The following is a 20,903-nucleotide window of genomic DNA, read 5'->3' on the forward strand; positions in this document are numbered from 1 at the left end:
CATAGCGAAATCAGCAGAAAACTGCTTGGGTTGTTTTAATATGGAAAATTAATAAACTCCAAAGAGAAACCAAGGTTTTGTTTTGGTTTTGATTTTTGCGTTTTGGCCATAAACTAATGTATGCAAATTGCTACATTTTAAAGAAGGGAAAAAAAGCGCAGCGTTGACCAAGGAATAAAAAGGGAAGTTTTAGGGGCGCCTGGGTGGCTCAGTCAGTTAAGCTTTTGACTTTGGCTCATGTCATGATCTCGCAGTTTGTCAGTTTGAGCCCCGTGTCGGGCTCTGTGCTGACGGCTCCGAGCCTGGAGCCTGCTTCGGATTCTGTGTCCCCCGCCCCTCTCTCTGCCCCTCCCCTGCTCACGCTCTGTCTCTTTCTATCTCTCACAACTAAATAAACATTAAGATAATTTTTAAAAAGGGAAGTTTTATACAAGAGAATAACTTATCCCTCCTTATAGCCTTTTTGAGGTGAAGAGACTCATCATTTCTTTTCTAAATTTAAGCAACACCAGTGACATCCTGTGACGTGAACTGGTTACCAAATACACTGCTAGCTTTATCTAAGAACGCCAACTTCGCAAGATGGCCTGTACTGTACCCTTGCCTGCAGCCATTCGAGGCACTTGAACCTGTGGACGGTAGAGTGCTGGGGCATCGAGCTGCACCCTGGGAGAGAGAGCCTGTGTGCACTGGCTGCCAGCGCTTTCAGGGGGTTCTTTCCTCTGAGTCGGACACGCTTCTTGGAGAAGCCCCAATCTCTGGTCAAGGAAACGCAGACTCTCTGCCCTCCTGCTCTTTGTCACAGACTACTTCGTACATCTAATACCTAACAGACAGCAGCAGGCTTTCCGAGGAATTATAGCAAAAGCCTGCCCCTAGCAAGTGATGGTGATGTCTTACACTCCCAGTAATAAATGAAGACTAATTCACAGGTATTATTTTAGCTTCCCTTAGGGGGAAAAATGCGTTTATTCTTTCATGTTTTTCTTGTTCTTTTGTACCAGAAATATATGTCATTATTTTAAACCCCAAACTAGGCAAAACTAGGAAAGATGCATCCATTTTAAATTGATATTTTAGAGTAAATTAAGGAAATATGTGTGTAGGACATTATTTGACTCATTAAATCCATAACTTTTTTTTTGGGGGGGGGGCCTGAATCTCATCTTAAGCTCAAAACACTCTCTCAGGCTCCCGACACCCACTTGTAACCTGACTTGTATCACAGCCTCTGATGTGCTCATCTGTCATCCAGGCTGTGGGTCAGGTACCTTCTCCATCTTCCACCTCTGAGCGCTCACACTTTGAGGTCATTGGACGGGGAGCCTTCCAGCTCCCCGTTCCCACAGATTCTCGTGCCTCACCGAACGCTGTTTTACCAGGGAAGGGCTCTTGCACAGGACCTCTGTTTGGCACATAGTTCCCCTGACTTGTTCTTTGCGAGAGACCCCTCCCCCTCTGATGCCCGCCTCTCTCCTACCCAGAAGCAAAGGGTGATCAGCTCTCTCGCTCTTCCCTCCCAGTTGGTGATTCCGGCAGTTGGCTTAAACCAGACAGCCCTTCGTTTTCAGGGAGTGATTCTGTAGTTCTTGTCCAATTACGTTTAACTTTCTGAAGTAATGAGCTATCGTCGCTGGGAGTAATTCTTTTTTATTTTATATTATGTATTCTTAAGCATTTCTTAATGTTTATCTATTTGTGTTGAGAAAGAGCAAGAGAGTGCCAGCAGGGAAGGGACAGACGGAGAGAGAGGATTTCAAGCAGGCTCCGCGCTGGCCGGGCTCGATACCACGAATCTTGAGATCATGACCCGAGCTGAATTATAAGAGTCTGATGTTTGAACTGAGCCACACAGGAGCCTCCACTGGAAATGATTCTTAGGAAGACACTTCCGTGAAGGATGTATAGATCAAGTCTGTAGACCTTAACTAGGACACATTGTGTCCGGGGAACAATAACAAATAATATATTTTTAAAGCTTAACGTTTAAAATTTTTTTTAATGTTTATTTATTTTTGAGACAGAGAGAGACCGAGCCTGAACAGGGGAGGGGCAGGGAGAGAGAGAGACACAGAATCTGAAACGGGCTCCAGGCTCCGAGCTGTCAGCACAGAGCCCGACGCGGGGCTCGAGTTCACGGAGCGCGAGATCATGACCTGAGTGGAAGTCGGACGCTTAACCGACTGAGCTACCCAGGCATCCCAAAAAGCTTCTGTTTTAAAGAAAACTATATTTTAGTATATTTTGGAGTAGCAAACCATGAAACAATTTAAATAGAAAGGCCTGAAATCTTGTAAAGAGGAGAATCTGAGATCTGCTATTTAGAATTAGGGGATAAAGAACAGGTGACAAACATCCAGACCCCAGGGGAGCTTCACCCAGACGGAAATGGGTTTCTGTCTCACGAAGACATCAGGAGTCGGGCAGTATGGGACCGGTATGGCAGCTCTGTTTTGGGGATGAAAATGTCCTCAAGACTCACCCTGTGAGCCCTGTGGTCGGGCCCTCCCCCTCACGGTTCCAGGCGCTATCCAAATCCCAGGTAGCCAGATCCAGGGGGTTAGAGGAAACAGTGGAGGGAGGCAAAGCAGCTGTAACCTGAGGAAGGTTCCCCGGGAAGCATCACCTGCCTTTCTTCCTGCTCTGTGCCATTGGCCAAATCCCAGCCAAGTGTTCTCACCTGGCTGTGAGACTTCGAAACGTAGTTTTGAGTTTAGGCGGCTAAATATGTAGCAAAAATTTATATTTCCATGGAAGAAAGGGGAAATAGTCATTCAGGGAAATTGCGTTCTCTGCCAAGGGGGGGTGTTCTTCCTTAAGAGGGAGAGTTAGAATGAGTCACTGAATACATATGTGTCATAAGTTCATGGTTTTTACGTGTTTGTTTGCTTGTTTTGTTTTGTTTCGTTTCGTTTCATTTTGATGTTGCTTTTCTGTGTCACCTGCAGCTTTCTGTGAGTGAGAGGGCAAATGAGGAGGCAATCATTCAGCCTTCTCTCACACCCTCTGGCATTTCCATACAGTGCCGAGTTGTAGCTGTAAGCAATAAGGATGAAAACAGGTGGGACTGTGTGTAGAGGAACATCCCAGTTTCTGGACTGGAAACGGCTGGCTTATCTGTGAGCATCATGGTGAAGTAAGGAACCTGTGCATTCCTTCTTGACCCTGTACTCCCCTCCTAGCCACATACCCCTCTAACAAGAGGAAAGCCTCTTTGCTCAAAGCCAGCAGGCACATCCATTCTTCTAGTCTGGAAAAAAACAGTCTTGCACAACATCAAGCGGTCCCCAGGTAGCATGACCTGGTCAGTGGCTCACACAGCTGTGGGCCAAACACATTAGTGCATCTGTAGGTTGGTCCTATAGAACATTGTTTGGAGGAATTCTCTATCCGTGCTCTCTACTAGAAATATATGCCATGTATGTACTTCAAGATATCTAGTAGCCAGATTGAAAGCCAGTAAAAAAGCAGCCGTGAAACAGGTGGAATTAAATTTAATAACATTTTATGTAATACAACTGCCCCGAATATTATCATCTTAACATATAGTCAATATAAAGATTATGAGAAGATTATTTACCTTCTTTATCTCTCTCTCTTTCTCTTTTTTTTTTTTTGTACTATGACTTGGAAATTCAGGTGTATTTTATACTTATAGCACATCTCAGCTCAGACTAGCCACGTCTCACCTGCTTAGTAGTCACATGTGGCCAGTGCCCAGTGTGGACATCTCAAGTCTAGATACTTCACTCGGCCATGGGCCTAGCTTTTCTCCCAACTGTGGGATGCAGTCAACACCCTCATAGATGTGAAGGGAAGAAATGAGTTCACAGAGTCATACACTGTCCCAGGTGGCATCCCTTGCTGTAGAATATACTTTCTTCCATTAATTTGTAAGTTTTGGGGTGCCTGGTGGCTCAGTCAGTTAAGCATCTGACTTTTGATCTCGGCTCAGGTCACATCATGGTTCATGAGAGTCAGGCTTTGCACTGACAGAGCAGAGCCTGCTTGAGATTCTCTCTCCCTTGCTGTCTACCTGTCCCCGATTCACGCTCTCTCTCACATGCATGCACTCTCTCTCTCAAAATAAATAAACATTTAAAAAGTGTTGTAAGTTTCTCAGGTTGGAAGTATTTAGGAACCCTGAGTCTTTTAGTCTATTAGCATTCCCTCCTTTAAATAGTGCCTCTACCTGCTTCTCCTGACAGGTTCATCAATTGCAGAAGAGCTGAAAAAAAAATGAAGTGGAGATTTAAAAAAATAATAATAAAGTTGAGATTTTATGACAATTTCTGTAAAAAGATAGCTTGAGATATCTAAAATGTAGGGGGGAATGGTTACCATGAAACTTAATGCTATTTCAAATGCTACCCAAAACGGACTGTTGGTACTTAGCTGTTGATGGGTCCCAAACGCCTAGAGCAGTTTTCTGAATTCATTTTCCCATCTGCACGATCACCATAATAAATAATATGTAAGAAGAGAACATCATGGTTTGGGTTTTCCTGACTCATTCTGAGGCTTTAAAGGAGCTCTTACATGGATCATCTCGGCCAGGATATTCTAAATTCAACCATCTATCAAACACAGTAAACCGCCCCTGGTCTGAGCTTTGCACACATTATGAGATTTCAGATCGGTGAATTAAGGACTGGTTCTCAAGGTTCTCATCTTCATGAAGGGTCTCTAACTCTTAAGTAATTATCGTGCCTTCTCTGCAGAAGGAATACCTGATGGAAGTGTTTGATAAATTGCAGTGAGTCAGAAACGATCTTTCACATCTGGACACTGGTATCGTTAGCCAGTGCTTACATTAGCTAATTAGCTTTGAGGATAGGGGGAACATTACCTTTTCCTCCTATTACCAAGTAGACAAATGGTCGTCACAGCTTGGTGATTATGCAAGTGATTTTGTTTGAAATGATGCTTACTTCATTCACTTCATGCTTACTTCATATGAAAACAACGATTACGATTTTTCACAGGGTAAAATCTTACGAACTATTTAAAACTATGTAAAGTATCTTTGGCAGTAGATTTTTAAAGTAAGCAAACAAACAAACTAAGGAAGAAGACATAATTTTAGTTTTTAAGTAAAACGTTTCAGCTGGCATTTCATTCTGTCAACATTTACTGGGGCTTAGCAGAGAGAACTTCCTTTAATGTTAATGCACTCTGATCTGTGGAATTAATATTTTTAGTTGCTCACTGAGTTGAAAGAGCACAAAAGGAAAGTGAAGTATTATTTGCATTTGTAACTGTGGTTACATGGAACCATTTAGAGCCACCAGGGGTCACTGAATAAAGCTCTTACCTTGGGACTCTAGATTAGGTTAGCTAAGAATTACCTTCAACTTATTAAGTTGTCATTTACCAAGAACTTTTTATAGTTTATTCTTTATTACCCATATTTTCTGTCCATGCAGAAATGACCTTGTAAATAGTAGTCCAAGGCCACTTACCTGACCGAGGACTCTTTATTCTACTGGATTAAATTTTAAGTCAATTTTAAGATTGTATTTTGTATACTGATTGTTATACCAGGTAGCTGTGATCTCTAGATTTAAAGAGACATAACAGACTTCTGACTTTTAATTTAATTCCAGTGAATTAGGAAAAATTTATCCTGTTGCTTCTAGAATTCCAAAGTTGTAAACTTCCTAGCTGAAGACCACTTGGGTGAAAAATACATTTTTCTCTCTTTTTTAATTAGGTTATTGGAAATAATAAAACTGTATTTTTATATTACTCTCAAATTCTGTTGACATAAAATGACTTGAATGCTAATGTTAATTTGGTGCTAATCATGTTCCTAGAACATGATACGGACGTTTCTGACATAGCTTCCTCTCATGTATTGTCCTTCTACCTGGGACACTTTCCCCCAGGTGTCCACGTGGCTGTCCGACCTTCACCTTTGTTCAACTGTCATCTCTTCCAAAATCCTTCCATGACCACCATCTTCCCGAGGAAGTCCTTTCATGATACACCTCGAACCCTTGCTCAGACCTTTCTAGAAAGCTTCTGTGTCCTCCACACATTAGATTAGGTGGCCTGTGTTTATGTGTTAATTTCCCGTGGAAGACAAGGATCTTGGTGTTGTTGTCTCTGCAGAAGCATCCGTGCCTAACACCTTGCCCAGCTCACGATAAGCGTGCTTCGTGTATTTCTGTTATACATAGTCTGTGACGTGCTAAGTGCCTTCCTTGCTCTCCTCCTTCAATCCTTACAGCAATCACAGATGAAGTTATGATTAGTATACTCATTGAACAAACGGAGGGTGTGAAACGAGTTAAATCAAGATTCGATGTCCAGTCACTGCATTAACTAGTCTTGGAACTCAGCTGCGATTAAGAAAAGTGACTCTTAACCTCTACAACACACTTTTTTCCACTTTGGTTGACAATCTGGATGAAACATGAAAGCTGTGTTGGATCAGAATGCTTTCTCCTAAACACGTACAAGAAACAGACTATCAAATATGTTATTAAATTGTTTGAAACATTCTTCAGATGTGAGTCCAGGTAGCCTCTTAATTTAAATGTAGTCAACTAGAATATTCCTCTCCAATTAATGTGATTAATTAAATAGTTACTATAGAACAATACAGATTCCTGGAACTGAATTTACACAGACAGACACATGATTACTTCATATTACATAAGACAGATTACGTGAAATGAATATGTTTTGTACTTAATATTCATTGATTAAATAGATAAATGGCATATATTTGCTTTCAAAATCAGTTTTTTTCTCCCTATCTACTTTCCGTTTTGATGCATTTTCAACTACCATTTTGTGAATTCTTATTTAATTTTAAAAACGTAAAACATGTAAGTAAAATTTGAGCTCACAAGTTTAGAATACTGCCACGGGTAATACTAGCTGTACGTTAGGTCATGGTTATTACCAAAGACCACTTATTAAACATTATTGATCATTTAAGTGTGTATTACTTTATTTTGGATGTTGTATTTCCAGGAAGATCTTGACAAGGGAGAGCACTTAGCAGGAGTAGGAAGGGGGTATTCAACTCTGATTTATAGAAACACGCACGTATACATTTCCGTTATGGGAATATATTTAAATGTTGCTATAAAACCTGCTTGACATGACTGTAGTGTCATTACTTAATTACGTTGGCCAATTAAATACTTTGTTGACTAATTGAATGCCTGTTCGGTACAGAAGCAGCTGTTGGAGGAAGACCTCCCCCCCCACCCCAAGGACACTGTGCAATTGCTTACTCATAATTAGATCAGGTTTGCTAAGCTAGCAGGTTTGTGCTTCTCTGAGAAGGTCTGCGGCCCATGCGTGGGGTGCAGTGAGGAACCAGCAAAGAGTCCGAGGTGGAAAGAGACAGGCAAGGCGACAGACCTTCAGGGCTCCAGCCTTCCGTGTCAGATAATAGCATGGCTTTATGAATCTCCACAGCAGTGGTTGAGTTCCTATTCAGTCATAGCACAGAAGCCGCCGGAAAAGCAGCACAGGTGCACTTTGCAGACACAGTGCCGCCAACCCGTTCCTCTCCCTTCCTGCCCCGCAGGCTGGCCCCTCCTGCGTGTTCTTCCCGAACCTGACCTCGGGTGGGTGGCCAGGGCCAGACACGCACTGACTGACTGTCCTCGTGGCTCTGTGCCGAATGATGCTCAACCGTCAGACGCATGTCAGTGGAGCTCTTAGTCCTGGTACCTCTCTCGTCCCTCGGGCTGCCCTGTGTTCCTTAGCTCTTCTCGTTCTTCCCCAAGATTAGGTTTCTAACAGAAGTTAGAGATGCAGTGGATATGAAGGAAAGTCGCGTTCAGATGCTTGAGGCTGACGAGGAGGAAGACGCGGAATGTGGCACGGCTGGCGGGGAGGCTTTGCTCTAAAATTCAGGGTTTTAGGTGCTCCTGGGGGGCTCTGACTCTCGGTTTCGGCTCGGGTCATGATCTCACAGTTTGTGAGTTGAGGCCCTGCGTCGGGCTCTGTGCTGACAGCTCAGAGCCTGTTTGGGATTCTCTCTCTCTGTCTGCCCCTCCCCTGCTTGCTTGCTCTCTCTCTCTCTCAAAATAAGTAAACGAACAAACAAACAAACAAACTTAAAATCTAGGGATCTGGCTGTTTCCTATAAGCCTGCCCCAGAACCACAGAACGGAAAGGATGCCCCAGGTGACGAACTCTGCCTGCGGGAGATTCAGAAGATCACATCCAGACCGCACGGCAAACACCACAAGCGTCTGGATAATAAGAGCCAGAAATCACGGCAGCTCACAACACATTAGTATTATTCTGTGAAGATTCTGCACATAAATGGTTGAGCTTCGAGTGGTCGCCAGTAGAAAATCTGGGGTTATCTGGGATTTGTAGAAGAATGTTGATACAGAAAGCAGCACCCAGTGACGCCTCATTGGTGTGAAGATGGTGGTATCATCGCTTGGTGAAGAAGCTGATGATAAGGAGGGGGAAGAGTTAGAAGAGCAAAGACTGAGGTCCTGACTAAAGTTTTTAACGGTTTCCAAAGGAGAGGATTATAATTAAATAATTATAACTAGATGGTATTATTTAAGGTCATTACACTTGTTTAAAAACTACAGCAAGTATTCGGGAGGGGGGGGGGATTATCAAATGCTAGGAATTGTTCTAATTATTAAAGTAATATGGTGGTTAAAACAGAGAAAAATCCCTGTCCCGAATCGTCCACGTATGTCTTTTCTGCTGATTATGTTAATGGCTTGATTGAAAGAATGGGTAAAAAAATAGTTAAAAGTAATGGATTAGAAAAATGTATTGCAAAAATAGAGATATATTTCTATGACAAAAAGAAAAAAAATTTTTTTGTGAATTAATTTGACAATTTCTGATGAAAAAGATCTCCAAAGAGACGGGATTCATAACTCACTCTATGTGAAACACAGTCCTAAATAGGCATGAAAATGTGAGAAATGTACTGCTTTCTTATAAATATTTTGCTAATAGTTATCTCACTAAAATATATAATCACTAAAAGTCCTATTTCCCCCAGCAACGGGTAAGATGAATTGCACGGAGAGCTGCTAGGCAATTTGAATAAGTCAAGTTAAGGGTCAAGCTTCAAAGCAGACACGTGGGACATAAGGCCGTTGATGGAATGTCAGATTTGGTGAACTTTCCAGCAGAGTGACAGCTGGGGCTAATGACTGGATGGGCGCAAATTGTCGGTGGGAATGTAGCAATTAGTCCCCGACTGCACTCCCTCACTCTTCTGATGTTTTTCTGAAGTTTGATATACTTAGAATGGCACTTTGGCAATATTAATTCAAAAGTAAGTCAAAAAATATTTATCGTGCAATGTGACGTTATGCTCATAGCAGCTTTTCAGTGTGAAACTTAACAAAGAACGAGCCTGTAACCCAAAGGCATTGTAAATCGAAATGTATTGATGATAACTTTTCTTCTAAGATTTTCTCATGAATACTGCTAACAGGGCGCTTTAGGAAACTTTCGCATCTGAAGCTCACGGTCCTTTCTGAGAACATGTTCCTAAAAATAGATTCTGTTGTGTATAGAGGTGGGTGTGTTTGTGTGCAGTTAGCTCTCCATTGGAGGACCTACTGGATTTTGAAAACCAGATCATCTTTTATGGGTCTTTTTTTAAGAAATCTTGTCCATTTTCAGAGTTCATGCCAGTATTTTAAACATCGATTTCCCTGTGTTTTTGTTAGTCACCGTATAGTAGACTAATTCCTAGCTAATTATTTTCATAGTAAGTATTGAACGACTGAAGAGTTGTCTACTCTCACCACATTTTTATATGTCAGCAAGTATAGACACTGGCTGTGGTGCTGATGATAAGGGAAGGATGCCCTCCCAAGGTCAAGAAATTCACGGCCTTGTAGGACAGATAGATCTGTAAACGAATCATTACAAGAAAGAACTATTATTGGGAATAGGTATGAATTTTGCTATTGTTACGTCCATATAAATGGACAAGGAGTATAATATTCCTGGGGGCAGTTAGTAACAGCTCAGTTGCATGGTTTCCCCTGACTTGTCCACTGTAAGATGGCCCTTGGAAGTCAGAATCCTGCCCAGTTGATTCTGTGACTGTGTCTCCCAGAATAATGCCGGATCTGGAGCGGGTGCTCAGCCAAGAAAAAGAACAAAGGCAAGACGGGTCATGATTAGGATTAATCTTTTATTGGGTGACAGTTTAATTGGTTTGTGTGATATGAAACCTTAGGAAAATGAACTCGCGCTTCTCTTACATTATTTCTTGTGAAATTAGTTTCTCTGCTCTTTTTTGCAAACCCAGTTTAAATTACTTTTTTAATGTTTACTTCTTTTTAAGAGATGATGGGGGTAGAGGCAGAGAGAGAGGAACAGAGGATCTGAAGTGGGCTCAGAGCTGGTACCAGTGAGCCTGATGTGGGACTCAGACTCATGTGAGATCATGACCTGAGCTGAATTTGGACGCTCAACCTACTGAGCCACCCAGGCAACTCCCCCCGCCCCCCCCCCAGTTTATATTATTATGTTAAGACTGGATTGCATTTCAAGCCCACACTTGATTTCTAAAAATTGCGTGCCAATTTTTTTTTAAAAAACTCCTTTCTTAAAATGGAAGTCAGTTGAAATAGATATATTTTTAAAATTTTTAATGTTTATTTATTTATTTTGAGAGAGAGAGAGAATGAACATGAGTAGGACTGGGGTAGAGACAGAGGGAGAAGGAGAACACGGAAGAGGGGCAGAGAGAGAGGGAGAGAGAGAATCCCAAGCAGGCTCCACGCTGTCAGCCCAATGCAGGGCTCAAACTCACAAACTGTGAGATCATGACCTGAGCCAAAATCAGGAGTCAGACGCTTCACTGACTGAGTCCATCCAGGCAACCCCTGAAATAGTTTTTTATATTAAAACCTCAGTAATATCTGTTAGGTTATGTCATTTCTGTAGTTTGCTGGGTGGGTCTTTCAACGTAAGGTCGTTTCTTTCCCCTTCTAGAGCCACCATTTCTATTTTCTTTCTTTAAATTGTCAACTACATTTTAATCTGCTTGCCCTGTGCTGTAAGGAAATTTGTATAGTTGATTGTAGAGTAGAGTCTAAAGCTTGGAAGAGACTTTGGAGATGACCTGTGGTACCATCCGTGTTTAGAGTGGAAAGGACGAAGTTGTCATACCGCGTGGGGTGTGGTGGGGGCGGCAGGGAGGGTCTCTGGAGCTCCCCTGCACTGCACTTTCCCCTCTATCTTTCTGTGTCTGTGTGCAGCCAGAGGTATGTACAGACTGCCTCTGAGTCAGACTGGGATTTGGGTGGGCTGATTTGATCTGATTTGGCATCATCCATGGCGATATCAGCGACAAGGTCACTCTTGTAACTCGTGAATGGTAACGCCTTGGGAAATTTAATAAAGAGCTCGGGTTGGACGTTGCCGAAGTCAGACAAGGGTCCCCATGGCTGAGTACACTGCACTTGCCCACTTGAGTTCTTGAACCGCTTTTTATCATAATCAGTGAATAACTAATCTGATGTTTCATGTGCCTAGTTTGTCTTCACCACACAGATAAAATGCTGAAGAAAGTAACACCATGTCTGTGTATTTCTAGCCAGAACATGTGGATCAAATCTGCGTGGACCCAGCGGCATCATCACCTCCCCTAATTACCCGGTTCAGTATGAAGACAACGCTCACTGTGTGTGGGTCATTACCACAACTGACCCGGACAAGGTAAGGCCTCCCCCGTCCCCTCAGTGTCGCCGATGCTGTCAGTGCTCTGACTCGGACAGTGTTCAAGATCCACAGCCCTGTGAATGTGGGGTGCCCCTACACTTTGCTGTTTGAATAGAAAGGCTCACGTTGCCTCCTGAGTACATATATCCACAGTTAGTGGGAAAAAGTCTAGGACTCAAATAGAAGGGGAGTTTTCCTCATTTGGTTGCCTCCTCCTGGTTCTGAAGGTTGGCCTATGTTCTCCACCTCCCACCCCAGTTTTGTTGAGATATAATTGACATATAACATTAGGGTGTATAATATAGTCATTCGATATATGTATATTTGGCAAAACAGTTAACATTCATCATCTCACATAGTTACCAATTTATTTTCTAGTGGTAAGAACTTTTAAGACCTATTCTCTTAGCAACTCTCAAGGATACCGTACAGTCACTCTGAATGTAATGGAATATGCTGGAATCAAGAATGGCTTTAGGCGGGCATGGTGAAGCCCTTACCAGAATGAGGGTGTGGTCCAGCCCCCCTTCCGGCACCCCCCGCCCCACCAGGGGCACCTACCCTACGTCTGTGGTTCCTGCACCGTTGTTAATAACGACCTTCTTTTATTCTCCAGATCGGTCCAGTTTGGAATAATATAAATATATAAATTCTCCCTACCTTGGATCAGGGAAAGGGCCTCAGGAACCAGTTTTTTGTTTTGTTTTTTTTTTTTTTTTTTTCTTATGGGAAGAGATAATGAGTTTGGTTTTGGGCATAATGAGAGTGAGGTGCCTGCTGTATTTCATTCAAGCGGATATGACTGATAGCAGCAAATGTGGAATTCACAAGTGCGTTTTCTGCTGCCGAGATCTGGGATATGCATGATGTCATGTGGGGAAGCCAATAGAGACAAAGAGAGTCATGCTGATGGCGTATTTTTCTCTGGTGTCAGTGGGAGGGGGACTGGGCCTCCGCTGTAAGGAGTGAGAGGAGTTTTGCAGTTCTGAGTGTCAGGCGAAGAGCTGTAAAGTGTGGAAGTCCTTTGTATGGAAGGAGCAGGAGAGCCCTGCTGTGGTGATAGGTCAGGCAGCGGCTGCAAGGTGAATCTTCAGTAAATCTGAGTAACGCCCGTACGGTATTCCAAAATTCATTTAATTCCAGATTGCATATAAATAATCATGAATATTTTTTATACTACAGGTGCACCTATATATCTGAGTTTCTTTCTTTCCCTCACATACTAGAATAACTGAAATCTCTATCTAGAAGGAAGCCTAGACTTCCTATTGTCTGTACCCTTCACCCCACAGACAAGAAACCGAGATCCGGGGAATGTAAACTACTTGTTAAAGGTATCCCAGCTATTTTGCTCCTACGGAAGGAGGAGAACATGTGTCTTACTGCACTGTGAGGGCACTTCATTAGCTCTCTTCGTTAGAAGACTCATTTATTTCTGCAGCTACGTGTTCCATTATCACTGTGAGGGGTGCCACGAGGAAACGAAATAATAGGTTATTCAGTGTGTCAATAGGATGTTTGGGGCTGTAGGTATGAGAAAAAGTGTTCAAGAAACATTATTTCACCTAACAAAAGGGGAGAGCCGGTGAGAGTCCAGATTTAATTCAGGAGCTCAGGAACATCGTTGAGGATTTATGTGTCTCCCCTCTTTCCTGCTCCACCATCCAGGGCAGTAATGATGCCTGCCCCGCCTCAGGTCACAAGATGGCTGTGGCGTAGTCATGTTCGCTGAAGAAATGAGCCATGTCTTTCTAAAACATGGAAGGGATTTTCTAGAATGTCCCTAGTGGACTTCCCTTCAGGTTCACCTGAGTCGAATGCCCATGTTCCAGCTCCTAGGGAGCCTGAGGAAAGAACCATCTGGAAGGCAGAAGGCAGGGCTGAGGATTATGGGAAACCAGTTTTGTCTACCACATGTACACGAGCAAAGTGTTGAAAAAAGAGGTTTGGGTTCTCATCAGGTTCATATTTTGTTTATGGCACTTCAGATCCCATTATTTTCCTGTTTTGCCAGACTCCAGCAGGCTCACGTTTGATAAAATGCATGAGGTGTGTTCTTTGAGGATGTTGCAACATGGCCAAACTGCAAAATGATAAATGAAATAACGGACATATGCCATTTGGATTTACATAGTTCTCTCATTTTAGGGGTTTTGCTTTCCCAACTCATCTTTATGTACATTCACATAGATTTTTCTAATGATCTTGTATAAATTTGGTTGACTGTAAACACTCAACAGTTAAATTACATTTCAGGAATCTTGTGTTATATCGCTTCAGTAAATTCTTTGCCTTTCTTCGTTTATTTTGGTGAAATGTTCAGAGAAGAAACAGGACATTCCAGGTTGATGCACTTGTGCACACCAATACTCTTGCTAGAGCACCACTTAGACACCTGAAGGCATCTCAATTAAGCAGAATTACCATCCAAATTAAGAAGCAGTCATTGCCATTAAGTATAATTAGGCTTAATTTGATTCCTTGGGAGACATTCCAAATAAGGGGGTTTCCCGATTAAGCACATGGTGACGAAGGTATATTACATATTGAGCATAAGAGAGGAGAATGGTTCTGTAAAGATTCCCAGCCAGACTCTTGCTAGAAGCATTAGAGAGAGTTCTAGATAAGAAGTGTTGGTGTACTCAATCTGTACATTTGAGGTGACTTGCAAACCTTTGAGAAATAGAAATAGAATAGAATAGAAATATTCTATTTAGAATAGAAATAGAAAATAGAATAGAAAACAAAAATCAGTTTCTAATGTCACCTAGAGATTAGTTGATAAACTCCTCTTTTGTTGAAACCTTAATCTCCTCTTAATGATTTAGTCTTTCCTGGTCTTATATTTGCTCTCACTGTTATATAACCAAGTGACATGTGTCAATTTATGCAAGGCATTAACATAAAATTGCTTATACAAGATAATTATCATAGGAAGTTCAGTGGCTAGTAGCAATGAATATTATAATTTGTCATATTGTGTAATATCATTTTAAAAAGAATACGAGAAACATATTTATAAATACACACACACACACACACCATATGTGGACACCTGAGTGACTCAGTCAGTTCAGCATCCAACTTTGGCTTAGGTCATGATCTCATGGTTCATGAGTTCAAGCCCCATGTCGGGCTTTGCTCTGATGGTGTGGAACCTGCCTGGGATTCTCTCTCTCTCTCTATATATATATATATATATATATATATATTTTAGGAGACCCTGTTATGTAATGTGTTCTAGGTAGAAATTAAAAAGAAATTTTCCTCAAGATTCAGTTTAGCGGAGAAGCAGATTTCTAAACAGCCAAGTACAACTGCTCCCGCCATACTAATCTAGTAAAAATCCAATAAAAATTAATTCAATAAGGAGATATTTATTTAACGTAGATCGTTGTATATGCATTCAACAACTCAGCTTTCTCAGATAAAACTCGTGACAAGTTGTGTGACCAAATTCTTGAGAAAGTCATATATGGTTGATGAGTTACAGATAAGAGGAATTACCAGCAAATGCTCTCAAAAGTTCATCCCTGTGGTTTCCATTGGGAAGGTGAAGGGCAGACAGCTTTCCCTGGAAGCTTTGCACGGACACGGGCGGCATATGTCTGTGTATGCATATGTATACATGTACGTACATACACAGATTTATATCTCAAATGCGCTTCATGGCGACATAATTTCAGTACCTGATTTTAAGTTGATCTCCTTGGAAAGCATTTTGTTACTGTTAAACTCCTTGAGGATTTCAGTGATTGTAAGCATTTGAACTTTGTTCAGGCTTCTAAGACAAAATACCGCAGATGGGGTAGCTTAGAAACAAAGAGTTCCAGAAGCTGACAGTCCGAGATCTGGGTGCCAACATGTGAATACCCTTGTGCGGAACATGGCGTCAGTGTGAAGCACCTAGAACACTGTCTGCCCAGTGCTCCATGCCTCCCCTCCCCCCCTCCTTCCCTGTCCTTCCTCCCTCCCCCTCCTCCCTCTCCTCCCCCTCCTCCCTCTCCTCCCCCTCCTCCTCCTCTCCCTCTTCCCCCTCCTCCCTCCTCCCTCCTCCCTGCCTTCCTCCTCATCCTCCTTTTCTTCTTCTCCATTGCTATTATTAATGACTACATTTAAAGAGCTGTAAATCAGACCCTGAAGGACAGGTAAAGGGTTTAAGTTTTGTGCTAATGACAGTGGGTGTCAAGAAACAGAGGAAAAGAATGGCGTTGCCATGTATATGTCTCAGGTCACTCTGTCAAGAGTCAGGTGGACACAGTTGAAGGACTCACGATTGGAAGCAGAAGACATCAGGGTTTTGGTGCAATTGTGAAAGATCATATGAGCCTCCATTGGGACAGTGGTGTCAGGATTGGAGAAGAGGAGATGAATATGAGAGGAATTTAGGGACTAGGTAATTAGATACAGCGATTTACACATTTATATCACACCTTCTATTAAATGCACAACTCGTACTATCTAAAGAAAAAATAAGAAGTCTTGTTTTAAACTTAATGCTTGTAAGAAAGTACAACTGTGTGTTAGACTTCTTTTCGGGGAGGGAGCATTAACTTTTATTACTCAGATTTTTTTTACATAATGTGAAATAAATTCATACAGACGTAGAAAAGGCATTCATCTGCATTCAAATTATTTCAAAGTTAAGGTAGAATGAAATATTTCACGTAACAGTTTGTGGTGTTTTGAAATGGAGTTTGAATGGATCCAGTTCCATACATTGTATTGACCCATCAGGGATTCCCAGACTGGTGGAGAGACCATGAGACACATGATTATCCGCTGTAATACTGTGCCAGGCGTCCCCGTCGGTTCTGTCACAGACACCTTCCCAGCCCAGAGCCATGATGGGCTCTATTTAATGGCTCCATTCCGTTGTCTTCTGTGTCACTGAGCTCCTGTGGAGAAAGTCACGTGCCGTGCCAGCTTCCCTTCGTGGCACACGAGGTGCCCCCTTAGTTCTTGCTGGCCATCGTCATTAATCTTGATACGGATTCATTGTTCCCTCCTTGTCCCCTCTCCAATATGTTCATCTCTCTGCGGCAGCCCTTTTATCGCCAGCACCGTCCCCATCAGCACTGTTTAATAAGCGTATCCTGTTTAGGAACAGAGTTTGGCTCTTTCCTTCTCGAGTCTCTGTGGGCGCCGTTCCTGGCATCCTTTCTGTCCTGCCACATGGGAGCCTGCCTTCCACGATTGCCGCTAACAGGTTTTTCCGCCACACTGCAACTACTGCCTTGTTAACCGAATTTAGTTATTTTTGTCATCTCTTCTGGGTTCTCCAAAATAAAATAGAAGACGGGTCCATGCTTTTGATTTGCTTGCATTTTAAGTCAAAAATGAATCACACACACACACACACATACACACACACGTATGTGTATAAATACATATACACACATGATGGAGACAGCATTTTTAGAAAGACTGACCTGTTAGTAGTGTGCAGACCACATTAAAAAGTTAAAAAGTAAAACAAAGCAAAAACAAACAAAAAATACTGCAGAGGTGTAGACAGATGATCTACATCTGTTTTACTTGGTGTGAGTGATGGAGATCTAGGCTGGAATAGTGATTGTTTATAGAAATGGAGAAGAACAAAATATCCACGTAACACTACTGTGAGAAAAGTACACAGATTTACCGATTTTTTAAAAATAAAAGTGGCTTTAGTGGAGGAGACTTTAATAATTGTATGTCCAGAATCTGGAAAGGATGAATCTTCATCCTCATGACAGAAAGGTGGAAAAGTTTTTTTTTTGTTTGTTTCTGCTTTGTTTTCTATGAGTAGTATGGGTGCGCGCGTGTGTGTGTGTTATTGTAAAAAGAGGCAGAAATAAATAGTTTTTTCTCCCACTTAGGTTTATGTGTCTTACACGTAGTCACTGTTTTCCGTCACCTTTTGCCCTTTAATATGTTTTAAGTACTTATTTCCTGCATTAAAACACATTTCCTTTTGCATTTTTCTTCTTTTCAGTGCTTTTCTTATTTAAACACATTAATAATTACACAAGTAGGGAAAGCAATACAAAACTTACCCATTCAGTGTATTTTTGAGCCACACACTCTTGATAATTGGTAAAGAGTGGTCAACAGAGCAGCTACAATCTCTGCTGGCATGGAGGTGCCACTGCAGAAGGAAGAGAGAGGGAAACCACCCAGGAACTAGGTGCAGCCACATAAAGGAGGCACGCGGCAAGCAGTTCCTTGCAGGGATGCGGGACCCATGATGGCACACTGATCTCCGTCAAAGCGCACCTTGAGAGAAAGTTGCTGTTGTCATGAGAACACTCAGAACTAACAGAACTGTCTAGCTAGTTGCTGCTACCATCCTTCCAGCTCATTTCTCTTGTTCTCTGGCCTCTCTGTACTTCCTTTCCTTCTCCCAATCACTTGAAGAGATGTTTAAAATTTGGGGAGGGTCTGTCCCCACACACATGATTGTGGGGTCCTATAGGGCAGTGGAAAGGTGTAAGGAGAACCAGGTATGTTACTCCAAGCCCCAGGTTCCAGCCTTTGCCCGTTTCCTAGCTGTGTGGTTTCAAAAAGACATAAAGTCTCTCTGTCAGTTGCCTCATTTGCAGCATAATCTGAATACTGATAATACTATGTAGACAAGCTAATGGTATTTCTCCATTTGTCAGATGAATGCACATATATGGGAATACCTCTGAGTTATTAATGTTACTGCTACAATTATAGGATCGCCTCCTAGTCTCTTCTCCATACGTGGAGTTTCTTTGCATTCCATTGCTTGGAGGACTCTGTTCTCTGATGAGAGTGATCAGTCATGTAATCAACTTACCTGAACATAGTACTGCAAGTCCAGATAAGCCCAGGGCATTTCTGGGGCATCCTAATAGCATTTCACGTAGAGAGATACAGAGAAGATTCGTTCTCTCTTGCTCAGCAGTCTGTTGCCCCTCCTAGAGCCTTTCTCTGAGTGCATCTTGTCATGCAATCCAGAAAACAACCTTTATCCTAGACTCATTTCCTCCTCTGTCACCTCTAGTTGAGCATCTTTCCTTCGTGCCAAGACCTTCTGGATACACTCTCCCTTTTCCGTTTTCCACTAGTGACTCTTCTAGGTCAGCCACTTCTGTCAGCATGCACCATGTATTGCTGTGAGATAGCTCAGCTGTTTGTCATATTCTGTTCTCCACTGTCCTAATTTATCTTCCACAATAAATGGGAAATATCTTTTCTAAAAACTAAATATGCATAGAAATGTGCATGTAATAAAACAAATACATGATCACTGTTTTGCAAAATCAAATGACACAGATAACTAGAAAGCAAAAACCAAAGGAACTAAGTATTTCAATCCCAAAGATGAGCAGTGCTAGCTATCAGTGCATACTTTTTGTAAGACTTTTATCTCTATGTTTCTAATCACAAACACATATGCAAGAACATAGTTTTCCTTTATTTCCTTCCTCCTCCTTCCTCCTTTTTCTTCTCAATGACATCTTCTAATTTTAGATATGCCAAAATTTTACAGATCATTGTTACTTTATAATGCACTGCATATATATATGTATATATGTGTGTATATATATATATATGTGTGTATATATATGTACATATATGTGTATATACACACATATGCAAATATATATATCCATATATAATTCATTTATAATGGGTGCAGTATATATATATATATATATATATATATATATATATGTATATATATTTCCATCCTAATGTAATTTGTATATGTAATTACATATATATATGTAATTTACCATTTTTAATAGGTGCAGAGTATTTAATTCTATCAGCTTCTTCCTTTAAACAGGTCTCTAGACTGCACCATTCTCTGTCATCATGAACAGTGCTTCAACAGACATATTTATGTTCGCTGTCTTGGCCGCTATTTCAGTAGGTTAAAGTCCTTGAATTAGAATTATAGTAATAATTTACACACATTTATAATTTTGATGCTTATTGTCCAAATACTTACCCTGTGCTAAAAGTGTGCTCATGGAAACTCCCACCGCATTGTATAGATGTCTGCATTTCAACAACATTGAGAACAAAGGTAAAATATGACTCTGTTGTATTTCAGCATTATATCCTCAGTAATTCTCTATGGTCCATGGGAGAAAGTCCTTTTCGTAAGATCTATCTTTCACGGCAGGGCAACTGACATCACTCCACTCTCATTTTATCACTTGTTCCTGCATGCTTAGTCCCCAGCCATGCTATTAAACTCTCGGATCTTGAAAAGTATTGTACTGCTGCAGGCTCGTGCGCCTGTTCATACACCCTGAACAAAAACCAGGTACTGGGGTGAAAATGTATGTTATTGAATGACTGAAGCAATATTTATCATCAGATTCATGGAAGAAATTCTATACTTTGTTGCGAACCGATGAACTAATTAATGGGTTGACCATATTCTTTATTATCTGAACCAAAACTCTTTTAAAGGATAATGTATTAATAATAAATCTGGAAACAGTCAAAAACTGAAACTATCCAAGTAAACCAGGACCTGTGTCACCCTGTGAAGGGACAAAGGGAAAAATATCCACAAGTAGAAGAAACTCTGTGTTATTTTCCCTTCTGTAGTTGTAAAAGGATTACTTCCATACTCCCAGAACGGAAGGCAGGAGAAATGGTCAGATCTCCCAAAATACAGGAAAAATTCCCCAAACAGTAATAGCGTTGTGTGACCAATTCCTAACTTGCTCAAAGCTACACAATTAAACATGTGTCTTTTTAAAATGTTTTTTATTTGTTTATTTATTAATGGCACACAATGTAAAGGTACATCTTAGGAATTTTAAATGAAATGAAATAAGTTACTTAAATTACCTTCTGCAAGCAAGCCTGTGTCTGTCACATCTTTGAATTTACACTCTCTTGCACGGTTGAATGGCCTGTAGTGAGAACTAATAAATGATTTTTAATAAATGGCTGTAATTATGACCAAGCATTTACTGTTTTATATCACTGGGGAGGCAAAGAAGGTCGTGCCTTAATTGAAGTTTTTGTTTGTTTGTTTATTTTGAGAAAGAGAGACAGACAGAGAGGGAGAGCATGAACAGGGGAGGTGCAGAGAGAGAGATAGAGAGATCAAGAGTCCCAAGCAGGCTCTGCACTGTCAGCACAGAGCCCGTTGTGGGGCTCGAGCTTATTAACCAGGAGACCATGACCTGAGCCAAAATCAAGATTCAGATGTTTAACCGACTGAGCCACCC

The 20,903-nt window shown here is 41.4% G+C and overlaps 1 protein-coding gene across 3 annotated transcripts in view; it reads left to right on the top strand.

Annotated features, from left to right (window-relative positions):
* CSMD1 (CUB and Sushi multiple domains 1) overlaps positions 1-20,903 on the top strand; it is a 2,002,273-nt gene that overhangs the window by 1,446,278 nt on the left and 535,092 nt on the right. For all 3 annotated transcript variants that reach the window (XM_078445226.2, XM_078445227.2, XM_078445228.2), the window contains one exon: positions 11,570-11,691. In XM_078445226.2, coding sequence (XP_078301352.2) covers positions 11,570-11,691 — 122 coding nt within the window. The remainder of the gene's footprint in view (positions 1-11,569; positions 11,692-20,903) is intronic.

This window comes from Panthera onca, chromosome B1 (assembly GCF_046562875.1).
Source record: "Panthera onca isolate mPanOnc1 chromosome B1, mPanOnc1 haplotype 2, whole genome shotgun sequence".
In the NCBI taxonomy this organism is placed as follows: Eukaryota; Metazoa; Chordata; class Mammalia; order Carnivora; family Felidae; genus Panthera; species Panthera onca.